Source organism: Alligator mississippiensis, chromosome 1, assembly GCF_030867095.1.
Source record: "Alligator mississippiensis isolate rAllMis1 chromosome 1, rAllMis1, whole genome shotgun sequence".
Lineage (NCBI taxonomy): Eukaryota > Metazoa > Chordata > Crocodylia > Alligatoridae > Alligator > Alligator mississippiensis.
In genome coordinates, this window is record NC_081824.1 from 124,884,277 (window position 1) to 124,907,768 (window position 23,492).

The 23,492-nt window shown below is 40.6% G+C and overlaps 1 protein-coding gene across 13 annotated transcripts in view; it reads left to right on the top strand.

The window, feature by feature from the left end:
• UTRN (utrophin) overlaps positions 1-23,492 on the top strand; it is a 631,944-nt gene that overhangs the window by 543,312 nt on the left and 65,140 nt on the right. For all 13 annotated transcript variants that reach the window (XM_019488372.2, XM_014605522.3, XM_059713704.1 and 10 more), the window contains 2 exons: positions 1,574-1,775; positions 10,708-10,793. In XM_019488372.2, coding sequence (XP_019343917.1) covers positions 1,574-1,775; positions 10,708-10,793 — 288 coding nt within the window. The remainder of the gene's footprint in view (positions 1-1,573; positions 1,776-10,707; positions 10,794-23,492) is intronic.

The following is a 23,492-nucleotide window of genomic DNA, read 5'->3' on the forward strand; positions in this document are numbered from 1 at the left end:
AGCCAGGCAGGGTTATTTTTCCCCAGCTGGCACAGTTTGCCCCACACCAAAGTGCATGTCTGGACATGTGCACTGAGGCAAAAAGCCTTGACTCAAATTTGTGCCGCTTCTATTTGAGCTGCTGCAAGCGCATGTGCCTGCATGTGTGGACGCACCCCATATATGTGTGGTTAAATAGCATTTTCTCACATCACTTCTGCCTTTTCAAACCAGTTTGGAGATTCTTTTTATTCTTTTTGTTCTGATTTTTGGATTCTCAGTTGCTTCCATGAGATTTATGCATATTTTACTTATTCCAGCTATTGTATGATGTTACGGTCATACTACAAGGCCCAGCGGTTCCTTGCAGTTATACAAATGGCAAAGTGTTTTACTTTTTTAGCATCCTGCCATATATGCGCACATGCCGTGTTTTCCAAGCTGAAGAGGTGTGGCAGGTTTTTCATAAATACTTCTCTAAGCACCCAATCTCTAAGGACATTGTTAAGCCAGAATACACCATGTGTCAATATGGGGAAAGAGCAAGGACTGTGAAAGAAGTATTTTATTGTCTTATTCTTATTTGTATATTGGTATATGGATAAGTAAATTGGACAAGATGGAGTTGAGAATGTTCTATTATTGTTTAAGGATACCTTCTAATATCGGCTCATTGAAACTCAGCTCAATTGCTCTAATAGAGTAGAGAGGTATCTAAACACCCAGTAGCAGTACAGTTTTTGCCACTGCCATTTTTGTTTTCTGTCTGTCTCATTTTCTAGCCCCTGCTAAACCTATCTCATGGTATACAAAGAGTTCTGCCCTTCTGGGGTCTTCATTTTATATTGCTGGTGTGCAGCAATTTATTATTCATCCTAGAACTGTCAAGTCTTATTTCCATTGAGAAATTGCATTTATAATGTTAATGCACTACTGACTCTACACAGAAAGGAACAACCATGGATGATAGTATTTTAGATTCATACTGTAGGTTACTATGGAAAAGGATGCCAGGAAACTATTACTGCTACTTGCTAAAATTCTAACTCATCTAATCAAAAATGTTATTGAGGATTATACCAGCACTTGGTTCATACTGTCCTTCCTTATACCAAGTTATTCTTCATCTCAATTGCTGTTAGAAAAAGTTAAATAATACTTTTCTTTTTATTTCTCATCACCTAGCTTGCATTGTTATCCATCAGGAATAAACTAGTTCTTCATAACTATAGCCTTGTTCTATCAATACCTAAGAATTTGCACTGCTTTGCACTGACTAGAGTTGTTTATCATTTAGTAATCCAGACCAGATTCTGCTTTCTGATGGACTCAGAGAACTCCCATTGTAATATCTCAGCATATTAATTGTTTATTTTATCCAACCCCCACCCCCTCACCCCAAACAAATAAGAAACAAAAATAGCGGTGAACTGCAGCTAACAGAGAGGTGTTTTACCACAATGCTACTAAGGAAAGTCATTTCTTTCAACTAACATCCTCCCTGCAGTGATTGAGCTGAGAACTCAAGGTGCAGCCGTGGAATATTGAGATATCATTAGTAATGCCATTTTTATTTATAATTGTCTGTCATTAGTGGACCTGTTGGAATTGAACACAACAAATGAAGTTTTCAAAGAGCACAAGCTGAACCAAAACGACCAGCTCGTTGGCGTCCAGGATGTGATCAGTTGCCTCACTACGGTTTACAGTGGACTTGAAGAGAAGCACAAGGACCTGGTGAACGTTCCCCTCTGTGTAGATATGTCTCTCAACTGGCTGCTTAATGTATATGACAGGTATGTAATATGTTCTTATTGCCTTGTATGTCTTGATACTTTTAGGGTGCCATTAACAAAATCTACACCTTGGGCATGTCTACACAAGATGCTACTGTGCAGTGGTTACTGTGCATTTATTTAGTACTTGTTTACTAAATGAATGCATGGTCACCAGAGTTGCTGCACAGTAGCACTGGTGAATGCCTTTTAAGTGATGCTACTGTGCAGTAGCCTAATAATACTATACAGTAGTGTGCTAGCACTGTTTGTTGGTGCTGTGACATGCTACTGCACAGTATCATTCAGCTAATGTGCAGTTAGCATCTCGTGTAGATGTGCCCGTTATGTACAGTGAATTTAATGGTGCTACATATGGTCTCTTGAAAATACAAAACCATAGGATTCTAGATTAGTCTTATTTGTTCCTGATTTTCATCTTGAAAGAAGTGATAGTGGTAAGGGAGGATGCTTTCATAGCAGAGCTTTAAGCAATACATTAGTGAAAAATGTGCATTCACATCTATTGATAAAAATCTCCATTTGATTCAGAAGAGGCAATATAGTTGCTTGAAATGACTCATTTTTTCTCTCATCTAGTCAAACATACATATCAATATGCAATCATAAATATCAGTCTAGAATTTTAATTTCTTGCCAGGCAATGTGGAAAGACTGGAGGAGGCATGCATTTTTGTGGACAAGTGGTACTATGCTGGGTGAAAAACCAGGTGGGCAGCCAGGATGTGAGCCATCTTCCCCTGTATAATATCTCTTACAAACTTAGATGTACCAGATAGCTGGGAGTTTTAAATCAGTCGCACGGTAGCTAAACAGTCCTGTCATTTTTATTACTAGCTGCAACCAGGGATATCCCGTTTCTCTTGGTTACATATAGGTCATAGCCCTGATTGAGCATTTTTTTGCTTAGGCTCACACTAGATTACTGTGGTTGTATAACACTGAAAAACTGGATTCCAGGTGTTTCTGAGGAAACTCACCGAGTCTGAGCAGACTGCTGGCAGTGTATCTAGCTCATTCCTTCTCTGAGTTGGGACCTACTGTCCAGCTGCCTTAGATTTCCAAAACCAGAGCCAAACCAATGTATTCAATTCCACCTGGTAGCTTAAGCACATTCTTGAGAGGACTTGGTTTCACAGTTGAATTCATGAGGGGCATGTGAGCATTATATCAGGAACTCGGTGGCTTTGTAAAATAATTCCACCAAGAGAAACTGATGGATTTGTGCTCTCCTTCCAGAATCCTCACTACTTAAGAGGAGTTTAGGTTTTTTTGGTTAGACTTCCCTCTCCTCATACTCAGCCTTTGGCTTTGCCTTCCTTAGCTGTGCAGTGCACTACCAAAAGCTTGTTTGGGACAGAAAGTCCATATATTCTCTGTAGGTTTGTTTATTGAATCTTCCAAAGTCTTGAGTTTTTAAAAGTCAGTTTTAACAACTTGTTTCTTTTCTTCTTCTTGGCTACTGAGGAGTTTCTGCTGCTGCAGTTCCTCTCTGTATGGACACCTGAGGAAAGATCCTGTTTCCTTCTGCCTAAGCCATCTCTTTAGCATATTTGTTGCGTTGCTGGGCCAAAGACATGTTAGTGGTGACTCTTTTGATTATTCATTAATTGGTTCCAGACAAAATTGTATGATACTTGACATGCTCCCTGTCAGCAAATGGCTCATTTCATGTGCTCTAAGGTTAGGAGTTTGCACATAAGAGTGCAGAAAATCAATTAGATTCCCCACACTGTTCCGTTTCTACTCTGTTTAAAATTAGGGTTATCTCTCTAATATCCAGTGAAGTTCTTCCATTCCCCTCTTTGAGACATCCCTTCTCTGTCTACATTTTACAGTAAAATAGTCACAAGAATCATACTAATCTACTGTTTTACAAAAAACCTTTTAGATCAGACATTGTACAAATCTCCTACCTCATGATCCCATGGGAAGAATATGTCTGAGCAGATTTCATCCATTTCTCTCCATGTGCTTTTCTTACCCTAACACCTCTGATTCAGTTAGGACATTCACAACTGTTTTGGCCCTGGCAGAATGGATTTTATCCCTGAATTGTCCCTGGTATGCAAGAGATCCTCAGCCTTTCTTCCCATCTGCAGAGCATGCCTCTCATTTACATTTTAACTGATCTTTCAATGAGTTATAATCTTGTAGAGGTTGTCGGGGAAGGCAGAGATTTTACCAAGTATTTATTGTCCTTTAAGGAGAAGGAGCCATGCAAACGTTTCAGTTATAAACTGTGGCAAATACTGCTCTAGGAGATAATAGAGGGGCAGTTTGAAGTATGTTCCTTGACTCGGAAGCCCTTTGTACATTAGAATCAGAAAACTGATCGTGTCAAAGGACAGAATTTCCCTAGCTACAAATTTAAACATTGAGGCATTATTATTATTTATTTTTTTCAGTTTACCACTTGCTCCCTGTTTTGGTTGAAAAGCCAGTTGTATTTCTGTCCATTTTTAAAATATGTAATGAATAACAAACCTTTTTTTCCCCCTTTTGGAAATTTTTCTTGTGTTTCTTCCTTGTTCCAGTTTTTTTTTAAAGGGGGATATTGACACCTGAAATAAAACTTTTTAGATTGAGATTACAGAAGGCTTTGATTTAAAAACCATTTTAAATAGTAGGTGATTTCTTTCTTGTAATAAAATATGAATGCAAATTTCCTTGTTCCTTTTCCGTTTCCACTCCTGGAAAAAATGCTAACAGATTGGGACCAGTTTTAAATTCCCTTTTTTTTTTTAAATTGGCCTTTAGAAAGAACTGATTTTTCTCCTGACATTTCCTTTGTTTATTGCTTCAGTGTTATAGGTATGCAATGTTTCTAATCATTAAATTGCCTACAAAAAGCATCTGTTTGTCGCATGCTATTAACCTGAGATTTAATTAGCAGCTCACAGATTGTACAACTTCCCAGTTTGCAGTCAAATTTACCTACAGATGTTTGTGGCCCTTAGAAAGAAGCTATTTATTTTTAGAAAGAGTTGACAAAAACAGTCTGTTGTGTTCTGGTATTTTCTGACACATCAAGAGTTATTCATTCTTCAAATTAGAAGGGGAAAACAGACATTATTTACTCCCAGAGACTTTTACGTTTTCAAGAACACAAAGGTTATTCCATTGAGTAACATCTGTTGTAGAAATACTACCGTTTTTCACCTTCACCTCATAAGTGGATAGTTTTGGGTTCCTCACCTCTTTTGGCTAGTTTAATGTATCTTTAAAAGTTTTTTAAATTTAATTCTGAAAATTTCTGGAAATTTAATTTCTAGCTACAGTGTGCCATATGGACTCTTTTAAATGCTTTCGTGAGAAAAGGTAAGTATGTGTGAACAGTCTGTTTTTTTTAAATAGGTGATTTCACAGACATAGTTTCCTGTAGTAAATCACTCAGTCTTAAAAAATATATTTAACTCATCTGAAAGTACCTTTAAAATAATTGTATTATTTTTATTATGGATGATATACAATTTTAGGAATTTTCTGTACGTCACTTCTATGAAAACAGGCTAACACATATCAGTACAGTATTACAAATCCTGCTGTACCCCCAACTATTAAACAGGTGCCTCACATGTTTAAGGAGTACACTTTTATTGAATTATATAAATTATTATAGGTAAAAGTTCCATTCTTCCACTTGGAAGGTAATTAAAAGAACCCAAATAAGCTGCATCCCCACGAGCAGGGGTGTGCAGTTGCCACGGGGAAAAAAATGGTGACACAAATTTGTCCCACTGCTTTTTACCCTGGCACATGCCCTTGCATGTGGGGTTAGTGTGTGGAAAAATGCTCAGGGTGGGGTAGGTGAGGCTGGGGTCAGTACCTGAACTGATCCCAGCAGCCTTATATGGGGTCCTGGGGCCCTCCCAGTGCTCAAGCAGTGGTGATTCGGCCACGCAGAACCTGGCCAGCAGCTGGATCGTGGCTCTGGCTGGCCAGGCTTCAGTTTCAGGTGGCGCTTGCTGCTACCACATGCACCACCCCGCTTCTTTTCCTTATACTTTTTTTTTTTTTTTGATACTGGAATTTCCCAGTATCTAAATTTGGCTCTGTGCTGCAAAATATGCAATGCAGAGAACCAATCGCATGCATGGGGTGTGTTTTGAGGTGCCTTGTGTGCACGCTTGTGTGAATGCAGCCATAATGTCCACACTGAAGGTTTAAGGGTTTTCTGTTGACCTTTCTCTTGTATAGGAGATTGTTGTATTCTGGAAAGATATTTAACCTTTTTCAGTATTCTTGCTTTTGTGACAATGGGCATCTTTTCTCTATGTGTATGTGTAGAGATGTGTGACTTCTGTTTGTAGAGATGTTTGACTTCTGTTCTGTAGGTCCAGTTGTCCGTTATGTGTATACTAGGTAATGTTGTATACCTAAGCTTCTGAATAATACACCAAGCTCTCCTCCTCATGCCTCCTCATTATTAGTCACTTGTGGTTTAGTCTTCTGCTGAACAGTTATAAGTTTGTAGTAGTAAAACTTCACAGGGATTTTTTTTCCAAGATTTTATATTTACAACCAGTCAGTGGCAAAAAAATAGGGTAATGCAGCTTTAAGATGGCCTAGTATCTTTTGTTCATTCCCAAAATGTCACATTCAGTTCAACCTACCCTCTGAAAGCCAGAATTTGAAGAGTTAACGTCGCCTGCACGTGCAGGCAACCTTAATGTTGTTTCTGTCTGACAGCAAGTCATTCCCAAGAGGAATTACCTTAAAGTTCTTCAGCTGCACTTACTGTATTAGGTATAGCTGTATGTTTGACTAGTGAAGGGATTAGTTGGAGCAGTTTGGAAGAGCTGTGATTCTTGTATGAAGCACTCTGGGAAAGTTGTTGGTAGAGAGGAAGTGACCCCCTTTGATTGACCTCTGCAAGCTTGATCACAGAAAAGGAGAACAGGTATACCTTGACAGACTGATTCAGTGTCCAGCCCTGAATTGTGCAGATGTTGTCAATAGCAGGGTTCATCTTGCCATCAGGATTGTTTGCAGCAAGATGAATCTGGTCTGTCAATTTAATGTTGGCTAAGTGAAAGTATGGCGTTTGAAAGCATTATGTGGAAAAGACAAGGGGGTTGTGGAGTGGGCTATGTGTTTAAATGCAGGGCAGATATAGATAAACTGTTTATGGCAAGTCAAAGGCGGTCTTAGTATGTGTTGTGGTTATTTGGGTATCACTTCCAGAGGGGAGAGTTAAGGTTCCAGAGGTGCAGTGCATGGTTTTCAGAAGTTTTGAGTTTTGCTTAACTTAACATGTGGAATGGCATGAAATACCTCCAGATGCCTTTAAGTCTGCAGCAGCAAATGTCTCAGGTTCATCTGTTTGTTTTCTTTCTTTTCTTTTTAACAGAGAGAGAAAAGTAATTTGAACGAGTGAGTGATCATTTAATTTGTAGGTTTGCAGTTGGGATGCAGTGGTGCCCAGCTCTCCACAGATCCTGTATCCCTCAAAAGAGAGTGCAGGCCAGTAGGGCAAGAGGCTCACTGCCCCTGTAGGACAGGGCTTCTCAAATTCCAGTCCATTTGGAAGAACAGGAAGTGACACACATCTCCCTTCCCTACCCCACCCCACTCATGTGCCTGCAGGGGCAGGGTCTTCTATATCCCATTTCACATGACTAGGATTTTAGAGCAATGCTAAGACATATCCAGAAAGGCATGTAGACGTTTAAGCACTTAGAAAGGTACTTTAAATGAGAAGGGGCTCTCAACCTGAAGTGTAGCAGAGCTTCCACTCTGGTAGGTCACATGGCAGTGCCATCCAGTCTGCATGCTGGCAAGCTTTTTGCTTTCCTTTGACTGACAACAGTCAACTTTGCTCCAAAGCCGCTTCTAGCAGAGTGGTTTTCACCCTTTTTAGACTCAAGACACCCCTTGGAAAATGCTAGCTTTCATTTTCCCTTGTTTTTTGGCTCTAGGGGTTGGGGAAAAGGGGCAGAAAAAAGATGAAAAGCTCAGGGGGAGTCTAGTCCTGATTGGGCAAGGACAGTGGAACTGAAAATGAATTGCATGGAGAGAAGAAAGAAGGGGATTTGATGAGGAGCCAGATTATGGGGAATAGGACTAGCTCTGGCTGGGAAAAAGAAAAGGGACAGAAGATTGGGGTTAGAGGAAATGCTAAAATTACATCAGGAGTCCCAGGAAAGATCAGTGATGGTTGTGGAGGAAGGGGGGATTCTTCTCCCACAGTCTGGTTCAGAGTGCTGCAAGCCACTTTGCTGTGGCTCACAGGGCTGTCATCTGGACCATGGGGGTCCCCATGGGTCAAGAAATTTGGTGGCATAGGTGCAGTGGCAACATTAATTGCCTTAGCTCTGGGAGCAATTAATGCTGCCACTGTTCTTCTGCTGCCAAATTTCTGAACCCCCGGGGAGCTGCACGGGCTAGATGACATGCCTCCACTGGCCAAATGAGACCTATGGGTCAGAGGCTGAGCACCACTGGTCTAGGGAATGAGAAAAGAGCTGTCCACTAGGAGTCAGGTTTGAGAGAGAGAGGGTTGCATGAGGAAGCATAGAGGGGTGTTGGAGTTGGGCAGTCTGCTCCAGAGGCTGGAATGGAACCTGAGTCTTCCAGATCTCACCCTTCCTCTGTTGTCAGCACATACTAGTAAATTCTTCTAGCCTAGTGTCTTACTTGCTTCTAGTGCTGATCAACTGACCTACTGCTGTGATCTGTTACTTGATTAGCTCATATAGCAAAGGACTGTGTGGTAGATCCAGATTTGTCCAGCTGCTGGTGACTTAGGTGGGTCTGATGACACATAATGTAATTTCTGTGTTTTCAGTTTATTTTTAAAGCCATTGTTTTTAGTGTAATTATCTCTTTTAAAAGATTTTTACTGAGATGGAAAATTAAATACTTGAGAATTGGGAAGTGCTAGAATTATGGTTGTATCTCCATTTGACAGAAATCATGTAAAGTATTATAAAATCATTTAAGTATTATACGTGACGTAAAAGTAAAGTTTATAAAATCATATAAACTTTTATAAGAAGATTATTACCCTTGAAGTCAGACTGCGGCTGCTTCAAGCTAGGCACTGCACATCTGTGGCTGCTCTCAATAATTTTATTAATTTCTCTGAAGCTCTTTACTCCTGTAAAATGGAGATGACAGTGCTACCTAGTTGCACAAAACAAGGTGGTGATTTTGAAGACAATTTATTAATCTTTGTGAAGTATTTAGATACTATGGTGAAAACAGCATAAAAATGTCTAGGAGGAAATTAGTAATTTTGTATTCAGCGCAGCTGCTTACTGTTTTGGTTCAGTGGTATAATCGTTGCCTGCTATGCAGGAGACCCGGTTTAAATTCCTGGACGCACACATAACTACAACCATTGAGGCACCACATGTCTGGCCTTTGGGTTCTGTCTCAGTGGTCCAAAGGTGGGGTGGAAGGTCTGGGTAGACTGCCTGCTATACTACTAGATTCAGTGTAGTAATTGAATGGTAAATAAAGCCTTGGACCAAATGTTAAAAAAGGAAGAATCACAGAAATGTTAAATACAGTGAATGAGACAGAGGTTCTTTGAGGAAAAAATAGATGATTTTGTAATTAAAGACTGTATGATATGTGACACAAAGGAGCTGAACTAAGATTGCTTGGCCAGTGTTGTTTCTGGCAGCTCATAACTTTAGCATTCTTGACTTTGTGACTTTAATAATGCTTCTTTTTAGGTATAGCCACACACACTTTAATAACTGCTCTCATGCCCAATGTGTTTAACCTAAAGCTAAACAGCAGTTTTTCAGCCTTGGGAAGGGTCGTAACTAAAAGCAGAAGCCAACACAGTTTTTGCAAAGAAATTTTGAACTGTCCTGGGTACCTGTCCTTTTCTCCTGGGTTTTATCACATTAACACCAGTTGTGAACAGGTTTTGTCTTACACATTTAAATTGCATCCTTTGGAGTCCATTTGGTATCCTTAATCTTGTTTTAAAAGTCAGACAGCATGAGCCTGAAGTCACATTGCTTAGAAAAGAGAATGGTTCCACATTTCCTAATTACCATGTATGCTGAGATGTTTATGTCCTGGTGTGCCTATATATCCTACTGCTTTAAATGGAGGGAAGAAAGGCAGTGGGCAAGCAAGCAAATGAATCTCTACAGTCTGAAAACTCAGCTTTATTTTGTACTCCATGTCTCATGCTGGGCAATGTGCTTTCCTGCTGTGAGCTCATGTATACATTTTGATGTATAGATCGCATTATTAAATTACGCTAGGATTTCACAGTGCTGAATTTCAGTACTTTTGAGGGGTAATGCAAAATGTTTAGATACGTACCTAAGTTTTAAGAGTTTTCCTAAAGGTTAATTCTTAGTCATGAGTAACTGGTTAATCACATTTTAAGTAGTAATCCAGCCACATACTCATGCACTTAATTGTGTAATTAAACAAGGAATATGCCACAGAGTTATCACACAGAATATGCGTAGCACCTTTGTGGCTGGTTCCCATTGCATCTTAAATTGAATAGGTGGCTAGGCCTGTTAGCTAATTGGGGCTCCCAGCCTCAGAGGCACGCTGCAGCCCTTGACTCGGATGTACCTCCAAGCCTGGCAGTGTAGATCAGCTGTCTGCCACTCCCAGCCTCATGGCCTAGACTGAGAGTGGCAGTCAGTTAATCAGAGCTCCCAGCCCCAGGGGTACATCAGAGCCCTTAACTCCAGCTGACTGGCTTGCTACTTGCCGGTGCAAAAGAGGAGCCTATTGTAACCTGGTAAAAGAGCCATGATTGTTGGGATCCCATGGCACCTTTAATTGAACATCTGCTAGAGCCATTAGTGTTATTTCCAGCTTTAAAGGCCTGGGTTTTGTTTTTGTTTTATAAGTTGACATTTAATAAGCACTTTTGCATTTGAATGAATCATTGCCATAATATTAAAGTACATTTAATATCGCTAAATACTTTATGTAATTTCAGTGGTCGGACAGGAAAAATAAGAGTGCAGTCCTTGAAGATTGGGTTGATGTCTCTTTCGAAGGGCCTTCTGGAAGAGAAGTACAGATGTAAGAATTTGTTTAATAAAATTTGTGCTTTCTATCATAAAATGTCACGTTTAATCATGATTTAACAATTATAGAAATTATATAATCATTTTTTTTCTCTTGCTTAAGACAGGATTTTTGGATGACAGTTTAAAATGTCATTAGTATTTTCTCTGTCATCAACTGTAGTGGTAAAGTGTGAGAAGTAGATGTTATGCCATTGTTGATAAGTTTTCATGATGATGACAGTACTAGTGTTGGAGTGTTGTAGCCATGGTGCTTCAGGAAATGTCAGGAGGCAGGTCTTTTTTGTGACTTTCTTTTGGACCAGCTTTGTAGTTGGGAGGGCTCTTGGACAAGGTTTAAGGTATCAGGCATCCTTTCCTAGGTCACTGACCTGACCTGACCTGGCCACTGAATGATCTTAGGAGGGCACCTGATGCTCAAAAGCTTGTCCATGAGTTCTCCCAGCTATAGAATTTGTCCAGTAAAAGATATCAGAAATGGCCTTGCCTGTCAACATTATGATAATACAGTTATAATATATGGTGTTACACTACTTCCAACAGTGAAGACTAGAAAAAATGCCTTGATTTAAATATTTTAGAACAATCCAATGCTTGTTTAAGAAAACAGTACAATATTAATATTTTTAGTTTATGGAAAAACAAATAAGTAATAGGTAATTGGAATGGGTCCACATTTGGCTAAAACCATGCCAAATACATGACAAAAATGCAAGAAGACTTACAGAGGTGATGCAGTGCTGCAGAACCGGTGCTGCCCCTTTGACTCCTGCTTTACCCAAACTTTAAAACCAACTGTCGGGGAGAGGCAGCTGCATTTCTATTCAGGCGGTTCTGAGACAGTCAGTTGACTTCATGGCTCATTATCATCTCCCTGATTCTTGCTAATCTCTTTCCACCACAGGTGTTAATGACCCTCTATCTTTTTAATGATCTTGTTCTCCACTATTCAAACTATCCTTTCTTCTGCAGCTTTGCTGTCTGTTAGCCATTCCTGGTAATGCCTATCCTTTATTTCCCAGCCCTTCAAACTGTATTTAACTTTAGCTAAAAACCTTAACTCAGGTGTAGTAATACTAACTCAGGTGTAGAAATGACCTGCTGAAATATTAGAAGCACTTTCAAGATTCTCAAGGTTAGCTTTTGTTTTGTGAATCTGAATGTGGTGAAGTGACTACAGTAAGTAGTCACCAATAAATCACCAATAAGTGTTGAAGTGGCATTAGTGACTACAGGAATAATGACTCTGTATCTTTGGACTATTTTGACTATTTTTGACTGGTTTATTGTTTTTTTTTTTTTAATTTAGTTTATTGTCTAGCAACTTAATGCACATTCCAATAGTTACTTGGTTTTGGTTTGATCTTAAACTGAATAATATATAGCTAGCCCCCTAGCATGTTAGTAAAGTGTCTAATTTCTTTTTAACTGGAGAAAAATGTGTTATATTGGATGATGTGCCACTGTCTACACTCTCCCTTCCAAAATCCTAGATCTGCCTATGATGATTTAAGTAAATGGTGCTCAACCTGGGGCTGGATGCAGACTGCAGAGCCAATGTGAAAGGCTAATTCCTTCTTTTCTCTTGTCACAGATTTCAGCCATGGGTGGGTGGCAGAGGTGAGTAAGGGGCAAATGGCATTAGCATTCAGTTTCTGGACTCTGGAGCCAGAGCCCTCTCTGATGTGCTGGTGAGCTTGGAGAGTTCACTGCACATATGCCACAAAACTGAAGGGGGTGTGGCCACAGCCCCTTCCCCCTTCTCCTGGCCCTCAGCCCATTTCTGATTTTAAGGTTTGGACAGAGTATTTAAAAAAAAGAAAAAAAAAGAAAAAAAGGTTGAGCACTACTGATTTAGATAATCTCATAGATATTGGAAATAGTTTCAGGGGAAAAAAAAGGAAAGACTGCTACACAACGAATTCAGGGATAGAACAGAGATCAATACATCCTAGGAGATAGCCAGTAATACAGTATTTAGGAGTCTTAAAATTAGTTTTCATGGGATTAGTTCTCTGACAGATTTCACAAAGCAAAAAAAAATATGCATGGAGTATAACATACCTTTCAAAGAAAACAGTAAAGATCTAGAGTAGTATGTTTTGTGTTTTCCTTCACAGCACGTTTGATTCTCAAATTTACATTGTGCACTACAGTAGCAAAAATCACGTGCCCTAGTTTTATCTTTTAGCATCTGCTCTTGTATAGTCAGAGTCTATCCCAAGCATGCTTTGTATTTTATTTTCTGTTCCCAACTTTATAGTTCAGATGAATTAGAAAAGGGCTTTTGGGTACTTTTGCAACCATCAGAATTCAGGAGGGGTTTTGGTATTTATGCAAAATGAAAAGCATGTTTCAGCTCCTAGGAACCAGGTGCCACTGAGTCAACTAAGATCAGAAAAATCTTCTAATTATTGTATTTTTTCCCATTCAGAATTGTCTTCAGCAGTGTAAACTAAACCTTATTAGTTAAGCATTCCTGGGGGTACTAAATATAGATGTTTAAATTGAATAGTAAATAGAATGGATCAAGATAAAATGTATCAGTTATTTCTAATAATAAAGCAAAAGTTACTATTCACCATAAGTACAAATTTGCATAATCAAGTTAACAGTTGAACTTTTCTTTGAGGAATTATATGTAAAGTACTTATAGCTTTAGGCTGGTTACTTTGCCTCAAAAGATTTTTTTGCTAGGACAATTATAAATTCAGTATTGAAGTAAAGTGACTGAAGGTGTGGACACATGTACATTGGGAACCCTTTCAGAAAGGGGGTCTTTCAAAAGGGCAGCAATTGTTAGGTTCTAATTGTTGTGTGTGAACAAGGTCATTTGTTGCAAAATTCTCTGACTTAAACCTGGATGAAGTAGCATTAAAATTTGGAGTGGTTTTACTACATTCCACCCTTAAGTATTGAAAATAGTTTCTTGGCCTGCTACTTATATTTTTACTCTGACCTTTATTGTAAATATCTCTTTTTTCCTAGCTACTTTTCTTCCAATGAGTCAGGTTCTGACATGGCTGATTTACAGCCTTGTTATGCATTAATTTTAGGCAGCTCTTGGATCTCTTAGCCCCTGGACTGTCCACACATTACCACCTAAAACTATTTTTAAGCACACTTTAGGCAGCTTAAAGTTATGCCACTCTAGGGCATGTTTATCTCTGATCTGTTTTACCCATCTTGTGTTCCATTAATGTGTGACCCCTCCCCACAGATGAGCCATCCAAGTTGAAGTCCTGCAGCATCCCAGGAAGCTGTCTCCCCACCCCCACTCTTCTCTGTAGACTAACTTTTCACCCCCTGAACTGTGCTGCCCAGGGGGCCATTCTGGCACCAAATCAACTTCTCCTCCCACCTCTAAGGGTTTGACCTTCCACCCCCAGAGATGCAGCCTCATGCAAACAGACTGTTTTGGGTGCCACACTTCAAGAGGGATGTAGATAACCTTGAGAAGGTCCAGAGGAGGGCCATTCTTATGGTTAGGGGCCTGCAGGTAAAGCCTATGAGGAGAGACTGAGGGATCTGGATCTTTTCAGCCTCCACAAGAGAATGGTCAGGGGATCCTGTGGCTGTTTAGAAGTTCATTGGGGGGGTGGGGGGGCAGCAAGATATTGGAAATGCTCTGTTTACCAGGGCATTCCTTGGAATAACCAGGAACAACAGCCACAAACTGACAGAGAACAGATTTAGGTTGGACATCAGGAAGAACTTCTTTATAGTAAGGGCCGCTAGAATCTGTAATGGGCTTTCAAGGGAGGTGGTGCTGTCCCCTACCTTGGAGGTATTCAAGAGGAGACCGGACAAGCACCTGGCTGAGGTCATATGACCCCAGTGCTCTTTCCTGCCCAGGGCAGGGGGTCGGACTTGGTGATCTATTGAGGTCCGTTCTGACCTTAACAACTATGAAACTATGACTGTAGAGAGCACATATCAGCTAGCCAGGTTGCAGGGCACAGATAAGTCCAGAGAGAAGGTTGGGGGTGGGGTGGGGAGTAGGGAACACATTGGGGGCCAAGTTGTGTCCCCATGAGCTGTGGCTTCATTACCAGGGCAGCCTCAGTAGCTCCCCCCCAAAAGAACCTTCCTTCACCATTCCTACCTCCCAGCCACTCTGGGAAACACAGTCAGCACCCCCCACATCCCAATTTATTAAAACATGGGACCTTCTTTAATTTACCTCCACTTTATTTGTTTGTAAATTCTTTTTTAAAAACTTTTTATTATATCCTTCAGTGGCTCATTTCCTTCATTTCACCTGCTCTCCCTTTCCATCACTCCCATTTCATTACCCACCAATCTCATTAAGTCTCTGCCTCTGCCTCATGTTCCCGCCCCTCTTCCAAACCATCTCTCACACAACTCTTACCTAGAACAGGGAGAGACTCCTGTCCTGGCTCACCATTTGTGTAATGGCAACTCACAGCTGTAGCTTCTAGTCCTGCCCCTGCTCACCAGCCCTCTAGTGGCAAACCACAGCTGTGCAGGTGGGGGACAGCCAAATAAAGTTTTAGCCTTAAGGCAGGGGTGTGCGATTATTTCGGGTGGAGGGCTGCTTAACAAATTTTGGTGAGAATTCTTTTATCATAATTAATGACAGAACCCATGCTTATATGTACTTTAAGCATGTAAATAAAAGAACAATAAATGAATTCTTCAGAAGGAAAAATGACTCAAAAACAAGGCTAAGTGAAAATAGCTAATTGTGGTGTGTCAGCTGATTATTGACAGGATCAGAATTGAATGGGCTGCCCAGTGTAGCCCTGATCATGGCTTAGTTGGTCCACCCTGCCACTCATTCAATTTAAGGCAGGATGGAAACCTGCCACAAAGTTATTACACAAAACATGTTTTTTGTAATAACTTTATGGCTGGTTTTCTGTTTTATTGTGTCATTAAATCCCCTGAATGTGTAGCTGGTTTAGATCCCTAGCACATGTTATACTTAATACATGATCAACATGATTAAGCAGTTAACTGTGTCTTAAGTTGTTGCCCAGTCGCATGTTAATGTCATTCCTGGCATGTTAAAACAAAGAGCCAGCCTTAAAATTATTACACATTTCATTTACTGGGTCCAAGGACCACACAGAGCAGGGTTGGGCAATTATTTCAGGTGGAGGGCTGCTTACCAAGTTTTGCAAGCTGTCAAGGGCCACATGAGTAGCCCTTCCCCTTGACAGATGCCCCACCCCCTGGTTGCCATCTTGGGCATGGAAGTCCTACCACCTAAACCCTGACCTTTGCCACCAGAAGTCCCTCCCCTTGCCCCCAGAAGTACTTCTTCATCAAGGAGTTTTCCCATCTCCGAATCAGAAAAATACCAAATTATATTCTAAAAATCAAATATCTACAACATTCCTTAATTCTATTTCAAAAACTATTTTTGTTCTGGTTTACATGTGTTTGTGTAGTGTACATAGATGTGATTGCACAGTAGCTTAAAATGAAGTCTTACTTTTGTATATTGTGGTGGGGTGGGTATAGGTTTGTGGGGGCTGTGTGTGTGTGGGTATGTGGGGTGTAGGGGAGGGTGTGGGTGTGTGGGGGAGGGTGTTGGTGTGTCTGTAGGGGGTTGATGGGTGTGGGGTGTGGGTGGATATGGGGTTTGTGGAGGTGTGTGGGGGAGGAGGGTGGCTGAGTATGTGGGGGGTGTCTGCATGTATGGCAGTGCAAGGGGGTGTGTGGGTGCATGTGTATGATGGGGTGTGTATGTGGGACTCACCCTGTGAACACACACATACAGTCCCTCCCTACACACACACACGCATACACATGCGTGTACACACACACACACACACACACACACACACACACACGCTCCTTCTCTGCTCCCCACCCTGCACACAGAGTCCCTCCCTACTATCCCCCCGGCCCCCAGCACCCATGTGGGCCCTGTGCTCCCACAGTTCAGCAGTGGAACTCAAGGAAGAAGCTTTATTTAAAACCTAATTAATTTTGGAAAGTAAGTCATAGGATTTGAAATTTTAATTCATGATAATATCTCTGATCAGGAAAACATAGGCAGATATTCAAAGCTAGGTATGTGCTTTTTTACTGAGGAGATGTAGTCTTAAAAACATACTTCAGTATTTTCAGAAACTGAAGACTGCAAATGTAAACTGAAAAAAGGGATTAACTGTATTACCCAACTTAGTATTTAGACACTCAGAATAAAGAAAATACCCTATTTTTTATCATCTGTTATTTATACTGAACTATAAAACAGCACAGAAAAGGCCTGTTTTTTAACTATTTATTTTTAGTGGTACAAATGCTTTTGGACAGCAGATTAAATCGTTATGATTATACATATTCACAGAAGCCAACATTTAAACTTGCATGTGATTATTCACATCAGAATTTTTGCATGTTCCTCCGTAGAGGAAAAGCAGCATCATATGACTTGTCTGACCAGTAGCACCTTGAAGAATGACTCAGGTATTCACAGGACATTGTTTCTAATTGATAAATCCTATTGGGAATAGCCCAGAAAGAAATCCAAGTACCCATTTTTCTTGCATATATTTCACAACATGGAAATAAAAAGAAATTTGCTCAAAATTTGCTATTAATTATTTATCAAACTTGAATCCTGAAGCTAAAACTCATCCCCAAAATGTGAGAAACAAAACTGACTGGCAATTAAAACATGAATCAAGGCTTATGGAAAACTTATATGAAATTAGCTGTTTTTACGTAGTTTTGGAGACTTTATCACAAGTTTCAAAGAAATTGTGTAAAATTCTGTGATATAGTGGTACAAACTAATTGAAGGATATCTACTTTTGGTTGAGCAGCTCTGTTTTCAAATGATGTACATTTTGGAAAACTGACTCTTTGGAAGTATGTGACAATATTGCATGGTTTATTAATCTTCGTAAGGATGGGAAATTATAGGACTTCATTTACTTTTTTAAAAAAAAGAAGCAAACCCTATGTCTAGCACAATCAGCATGAACAAATGATGCTGAAAATTAAATTTGTCCTAAATGCATATTTTCTTTATGCATATTTCTAATTAAAGCCATATTTTTTTATAATTATGGAGTTTTTATCACTGGGCTCCTGGCAGCTGTTTGGATGGCTCGGGTTCAACAATATTATCTAAGTAATTTGATAGCTCCACAACCTTTTTTTTAAGAAAAGACATTGAAAATACACAAATGCTGAATTTGTAGTACTCTTTCAGCAGGAGTGATAATCTGCCTCCTGTCTACTCTACTGCATTTTTCCAGTTATAATGCAATCACACATTTCCAGGGTTAATTTTTAGGAAAATATTTGTTTCCTTTAATATAAGGTGTTGACTACAAATATTGTCCTTGAATTGGTAGTACCCTGATAAAATCTTATAGGGAATTAAATAATTGTGGAAGGAACCTGAAGAGTTAAATTAACTAAAAACAGTAAAACAAAAAAAGGGATCCTCTGTTTCAAAGATAATTTTGTCCAAGTCTCACCATATTGTCTTCAGCCTAAAAGTCCATGTCAATATGCAGTGAAGCAAATGTTTTTAATGTAAATAGAAGCTGATCACAGACTGAAACAAGGAAAGGCCCTTATTCAAAACACAGATTTGAACTGCAGTTCTGGACCCAAAACTCATATAACATGCATATTGAAAACCCTAGATCCAAATGGCCTTGGTTTTGGGAATTCCAAGCCTACATTTTCCTAATTTATTGAGGGATGTTGGGAAGTGAGAAAATGACTGATTATAGTTACACCTTCGTGCAGGGGTCCAGTCAGATTTAAACTCTCCTAAACACATGAGCAAAGTGCATTCAGGTAGCTTGCGTTTTTGAAGAATTACACATTTTGTTACTTTTTAATCCTTCTAATTTAACCTCAGGTATATTTCTAGTTTAGCGCTAGAAATAGGGTCATAATCATAAACCTTTTTTTCAAATGATATACAACCCACAATAAAAATAAATAAATAAAACCACAACAACAGTTTGCAGATGACACCAAACTATGGTATGGGGTGAAACAAACACGCTATTGGGAAGAAACCGAATCCAGGCAGACCTGGACAGGTTAGAGAAGCGGGCAGAGAACAATAGGATGCAGTTCAACAAGGACAACTGCAAGGTGCTGCATCTAGGGAGAGGGAATCGCCAGCATACCTGTAGGCTGGGGGATGACCTTCTCAGCAGCACAGCAGCAGAAAGAGATCTTGGAGTCGTTGTCAACTGCAAGATGAATATTAGTCATCAATGTGACAGTGTAATTAGCAGAGCTAACGTCACTTTGTCATGCATTAGTAGGTGCATCACAAACAGGTCCAGGGAGGTGATGCTCCCCCTCTATATGCAGCACTGGTCAGGCCATAACTAGAGTACTGCATCCAATTCTTGGCGCTGCAATTCAAGGATGTGGACAACCTTGAGAGGGTCCAGAGGAGAATCATTCGCATGGTTAGAGGCTTGCAGGTGTCATGACCCAAAGGTCTGATTTTTTTGTGTGCGCTTCGGCACTAAGAATTATCCCCGTAGGTATACCGCTTCGTTGCACGGAGGAGTTCAGCTGCGCGGAGAACCCGCGTGCAGGGAAGTGTTCCCGCCACTTTGCAGCGATCTTTGCAGGGTGCATTTCCTTTGCAGCACAGAAATGCACGGTGCAAAGAGTTCCCGCTCATCGTATGCAAATTTGTGCCCCGCAATTGGCTATTTTAAATTATTCACATGTGGCGGCTAGCGATTGGCCTGCTAGCCGTATAAGAGGCTCGAGCAGTTTCCGCCCAAGCCGAAGAGGACTCCGCATCCATCTCGTGGGGACTCTGAGTGTGCGCGGCAGGGTAATAGAAACCCTGTGTGTCGCTCAGAGGGGTTTGGCGGCCTGATCCACCGCCCACCTCTTCCCGTCTTCGAACGGAGCCTACTATAAGACGTAACGACGAGTTTAATGCGTGCTTGTCCTGGACATCCGGAGTTTGTCTGCGTGGAGCCTAGCAACCTCCACGTGATTGTTCGTGTTCTGTCTGCGTGGAGCCTTGCAACCTCCACGTGTGTTCATGTTTTTTGTTGTAACCGCAACTGAAGCAAGTTCTCAGCCTACACCACGACCATCTCGGTGTAAGTAAAATATCTTAAAATCAACCATTACGTGTCTGTGCCTAATTCTAGCTCGGCGCCCGCCCTCTCCGATCCGGCCTGCCCGGGCTGCTGGCCACAGCCCGCGTGCAGAGCAACGAAAGCGACCTGGGTCAGACCCGGCGCGCACAGCAGGGAGGCCTTATGACAAAAGACTGAGGGACCTGGACCTTTTCAGCTTCCGTAAGAGAAGGCTGAGGGGGGATCCTGTGGAAGTATACAAATTCACCAGGAGGGAAAGGGGGGGCAGGAGGGAATAGGAGATGCTCTGTTTACCAGAGCACCCCTTGGAATAACCAGAAACAACAGCCACAACCTGATAAGAGAGTAGATTTAGGTTGGACATCAGAAAGAACTTCACAGTTGGGGTCGCCAGAATCTGAAATGGGTTTCCAAGGGAGGTGGTGCTGTCTCCTACTTTGGGGGTCTTCAAGAGGAGACTGGACATGCACCTGGCTGGGGTCACATGATCTCAGCACTTTTTCCTGCCACTGGCAGGGGGTCAGACTTGATGTTCCTTTGAAGTCCCTTCCAAGCCTAGCATCTGTGAATCTATGAACATTTCAACCCATTTTAATTTTTGTGAGCATCCACAATGCTGAAATTGCATGCTTTTCTTCCTTCCTGCTCACCTCATGGCTCTGTGGCCCTTAGGGATGACTTGCTCCAGAGCTCAGGACTCCAGGCTTCCAAGCTCCATGATCCTTGCATTAGAGATAGAGTTTGAAAGTCCCTTCCTACCTCTTAGAATTTCTGAGCTCCTACCCTTGTCTGTCCCCACTCTTATGGAGCAGACCAGATTGATCTCTGGGCATCACTTAGCCATTGTGGCATTTCCAGGCGGTTTCATCCCTTTACTCTGTTGCAGTCAGACCAAAATAGATGATCCTTTGCAGAACACAGGTTAGCCTGGGATTGTCCTCTCCTCTACCACCCTGCCACAGGTGGCTGTGTGGAATCCTTAAAAGTACCATGCATGATCCTCGTCTCTACAACCCTTATGTGTTCTGTGCATGCTCTGTGCACTACTGTATCGTTCTTACTAGGCTTATAGTCAGTCCCACATATGGGTCAGCTGTGATTTTTATGATTCTTTTTGGGAGGGGAAAAAAGTTGCCTTATAGTTGGAATGAGATACTAGGTGCCAATCAGCTGTGATATTTTTTTCAGAGTCTTTTCCGATAAAGCACATACTTAGTCATGCTTGGCCTCAAATTTCAAATTAGCTTAAGGCTTCCTTTGCATTTCTAGTTTTGTGTTTTTCATCCTTCAGAGTGTATTTTGGAGGAGTTGTGGGATGCTCTGTGAGCATGCTATGGAGTTGTGGGATCCTCTGTGAGCAATTAATCAGTTTTTCTTCTCCTGTGGCAAACACTATCAGCAGGTTGCTGCAAAAACCACTGCAGTTCTCAAGAAATTGCCTGGGACTGAATACCTGGGATATGGCTGGTAACACAAGCACAGTCCAGGCAACACCAGTGCTCTTGGCAGTGATTTTATCTCACTCGTGCTAAGGGCTAACCACCCCATGAAAGGTGATTGTTTGATAAATGGGGGGGGGGGGTCTGAATAAAATAAATTAGTTTGTATCTGCTTTCCCCTAGATTATACAGTTTTAAAGCATTTTTCCCAATGAAGAAGGAGTTGACAATAATTTAAAAGGAAGAAAGGAGAGCAATGAAAAGTGTTTGAAACATATGGACAGGTTCTACGTGCTTTGTCATCAGAAATGCTGTTGAATTTGGATTTTTAATTGTCCTTACAAAACTACTATTGCCTATTTTGATAATAGAGGTAAAGAGAATAAGAATCTACATAAATGGATTTTCTCAAACTATAAAGTATCAAATACCTCAATTTAAGTACAGAATAGGGGACAGAGGTTCATTAAGCACAACTAGGAGGAAAACAACATTTATTTCCAGTGCTTGTTGTGTTTGTAGTAAAATATTAAATGAGGTTCTAAGACATATACAGTCAATGTTTAAAAGATTGTGATGTGAGATTAGTCAGAGTGACTGAATTTGGAAGTACAGAACTGTAGAGATCAGAAACTGAACTAAAGATTGTGAAAGAAAAAAAGGAGTCACAGATTTTCCAGATTGGAATTCAAAATGCAAAAAAGAGATGCATTAATAAAAATCAGTGTTTAAGAAGTACTGTCTTTATCGAAGGTGGATCTGTAAACCTACTGCTGAGCTTTGCTGTGAATTTTGACTGTTCTTGAATACCAAAGTGAGCCAGATAATCATTTCAGCACTGCTCTGATGATAGCTTCTGCTTAATTCAAGCTTTCTTATTTTATTCTTATTTTGCCTAATAAAGAATATAAGAACTGGGTCAGACCACAAATCCATCAGGCCAGATCATGTATCTCATAGAGACAGAGAGCAGATGCTAAGGAGGGGCTTTCCAGACTGATCTTTCCTCTGCCTTCATTCTGTTACAGCTTCCAGCATTCAGAGGCCTGGGAAGTCCTGACTTGTAGGTTGTACCCCCTAACTATCATGTTCAATATCTGCGACAGCACCTATCCTGCCTAAGTTTGTCTAATCCTCTTTTGAACCATGTTTAAATGACAGGTCTCTACAATATCTTGTAGCAATTAGGTCCACAACTCAATTACACACTGTAGGAAAATGAACTTATACAAAACAGTACACTTCCTGAACCTGAATTCAAACACCTGGGGAAAATACTTCTTAAATTTGTTCACTGCTCAATTTTTTTCGGCAGCTGTTACCTCTCAAGTTTTAATAATAATTTAAATATCCGTCTTGGTAGCAGTTTTCCAGCTTATCATTTAGGCAAAAACTTCCAACTAACGCAATTATGTCCAGGGGGGTGGATCTTGTATAAAAGAGAAATAGAATAGTCCTGCCAGGTTTATATCTAATCCACCCCCTATAGTCGATGCAAAATTATTTCGTACAAAATATTTCATAGATCTCGTGTCACCTGATTTTGTATGATTCAAGAGGAGTACTATCCAGTACTTCCACTGCCCAGTCAATCATACTATCAGGATGATTTTCCTGACCTTTTAGCAGAATTTTTCTTTTCTCACAACCACTCCAGTACTCTCAGTGATGCTCCACAGCATCTTGACTTGTGGCTTAGGAGGATAGAAAGTGAAAAAAAAAATGGGATCAGTGATGAGGCTGTATGTCAAGGGAAAGGTTTGTGTAACTAATGTCACATGCAAGAAGTTTCTTGGTGCTCTCATCTTAAACTTTTTCATTCACCAGCTATGATGTACGCTTCTCTTCTTCTCTCAGTTCAGATACAAGTGTGCGTCCACTCTCAACTACTCTACTGATAGGTCCAGTTTTAGAATGGAATGGGATGTTGATGTCAGATGTATTGAATTACTCCAGTGGTAATATAGAAAACAGTGCAAGTGTTAAGTAGCAATATAATCTACACTTATTGAGTTGAATTCTGTTCTCAGTTGCACTAACCTAAGTCAGGAACAACTCTATTAACATTATTCAGCTACATTCTGGTAAAACCATTGTAGGTGAAGCTGCAGTAGGGCCAGAGTAATTACATCTGGAGTAGGAAACAGAAATAAATTAAAGGAAGAGAGGGCA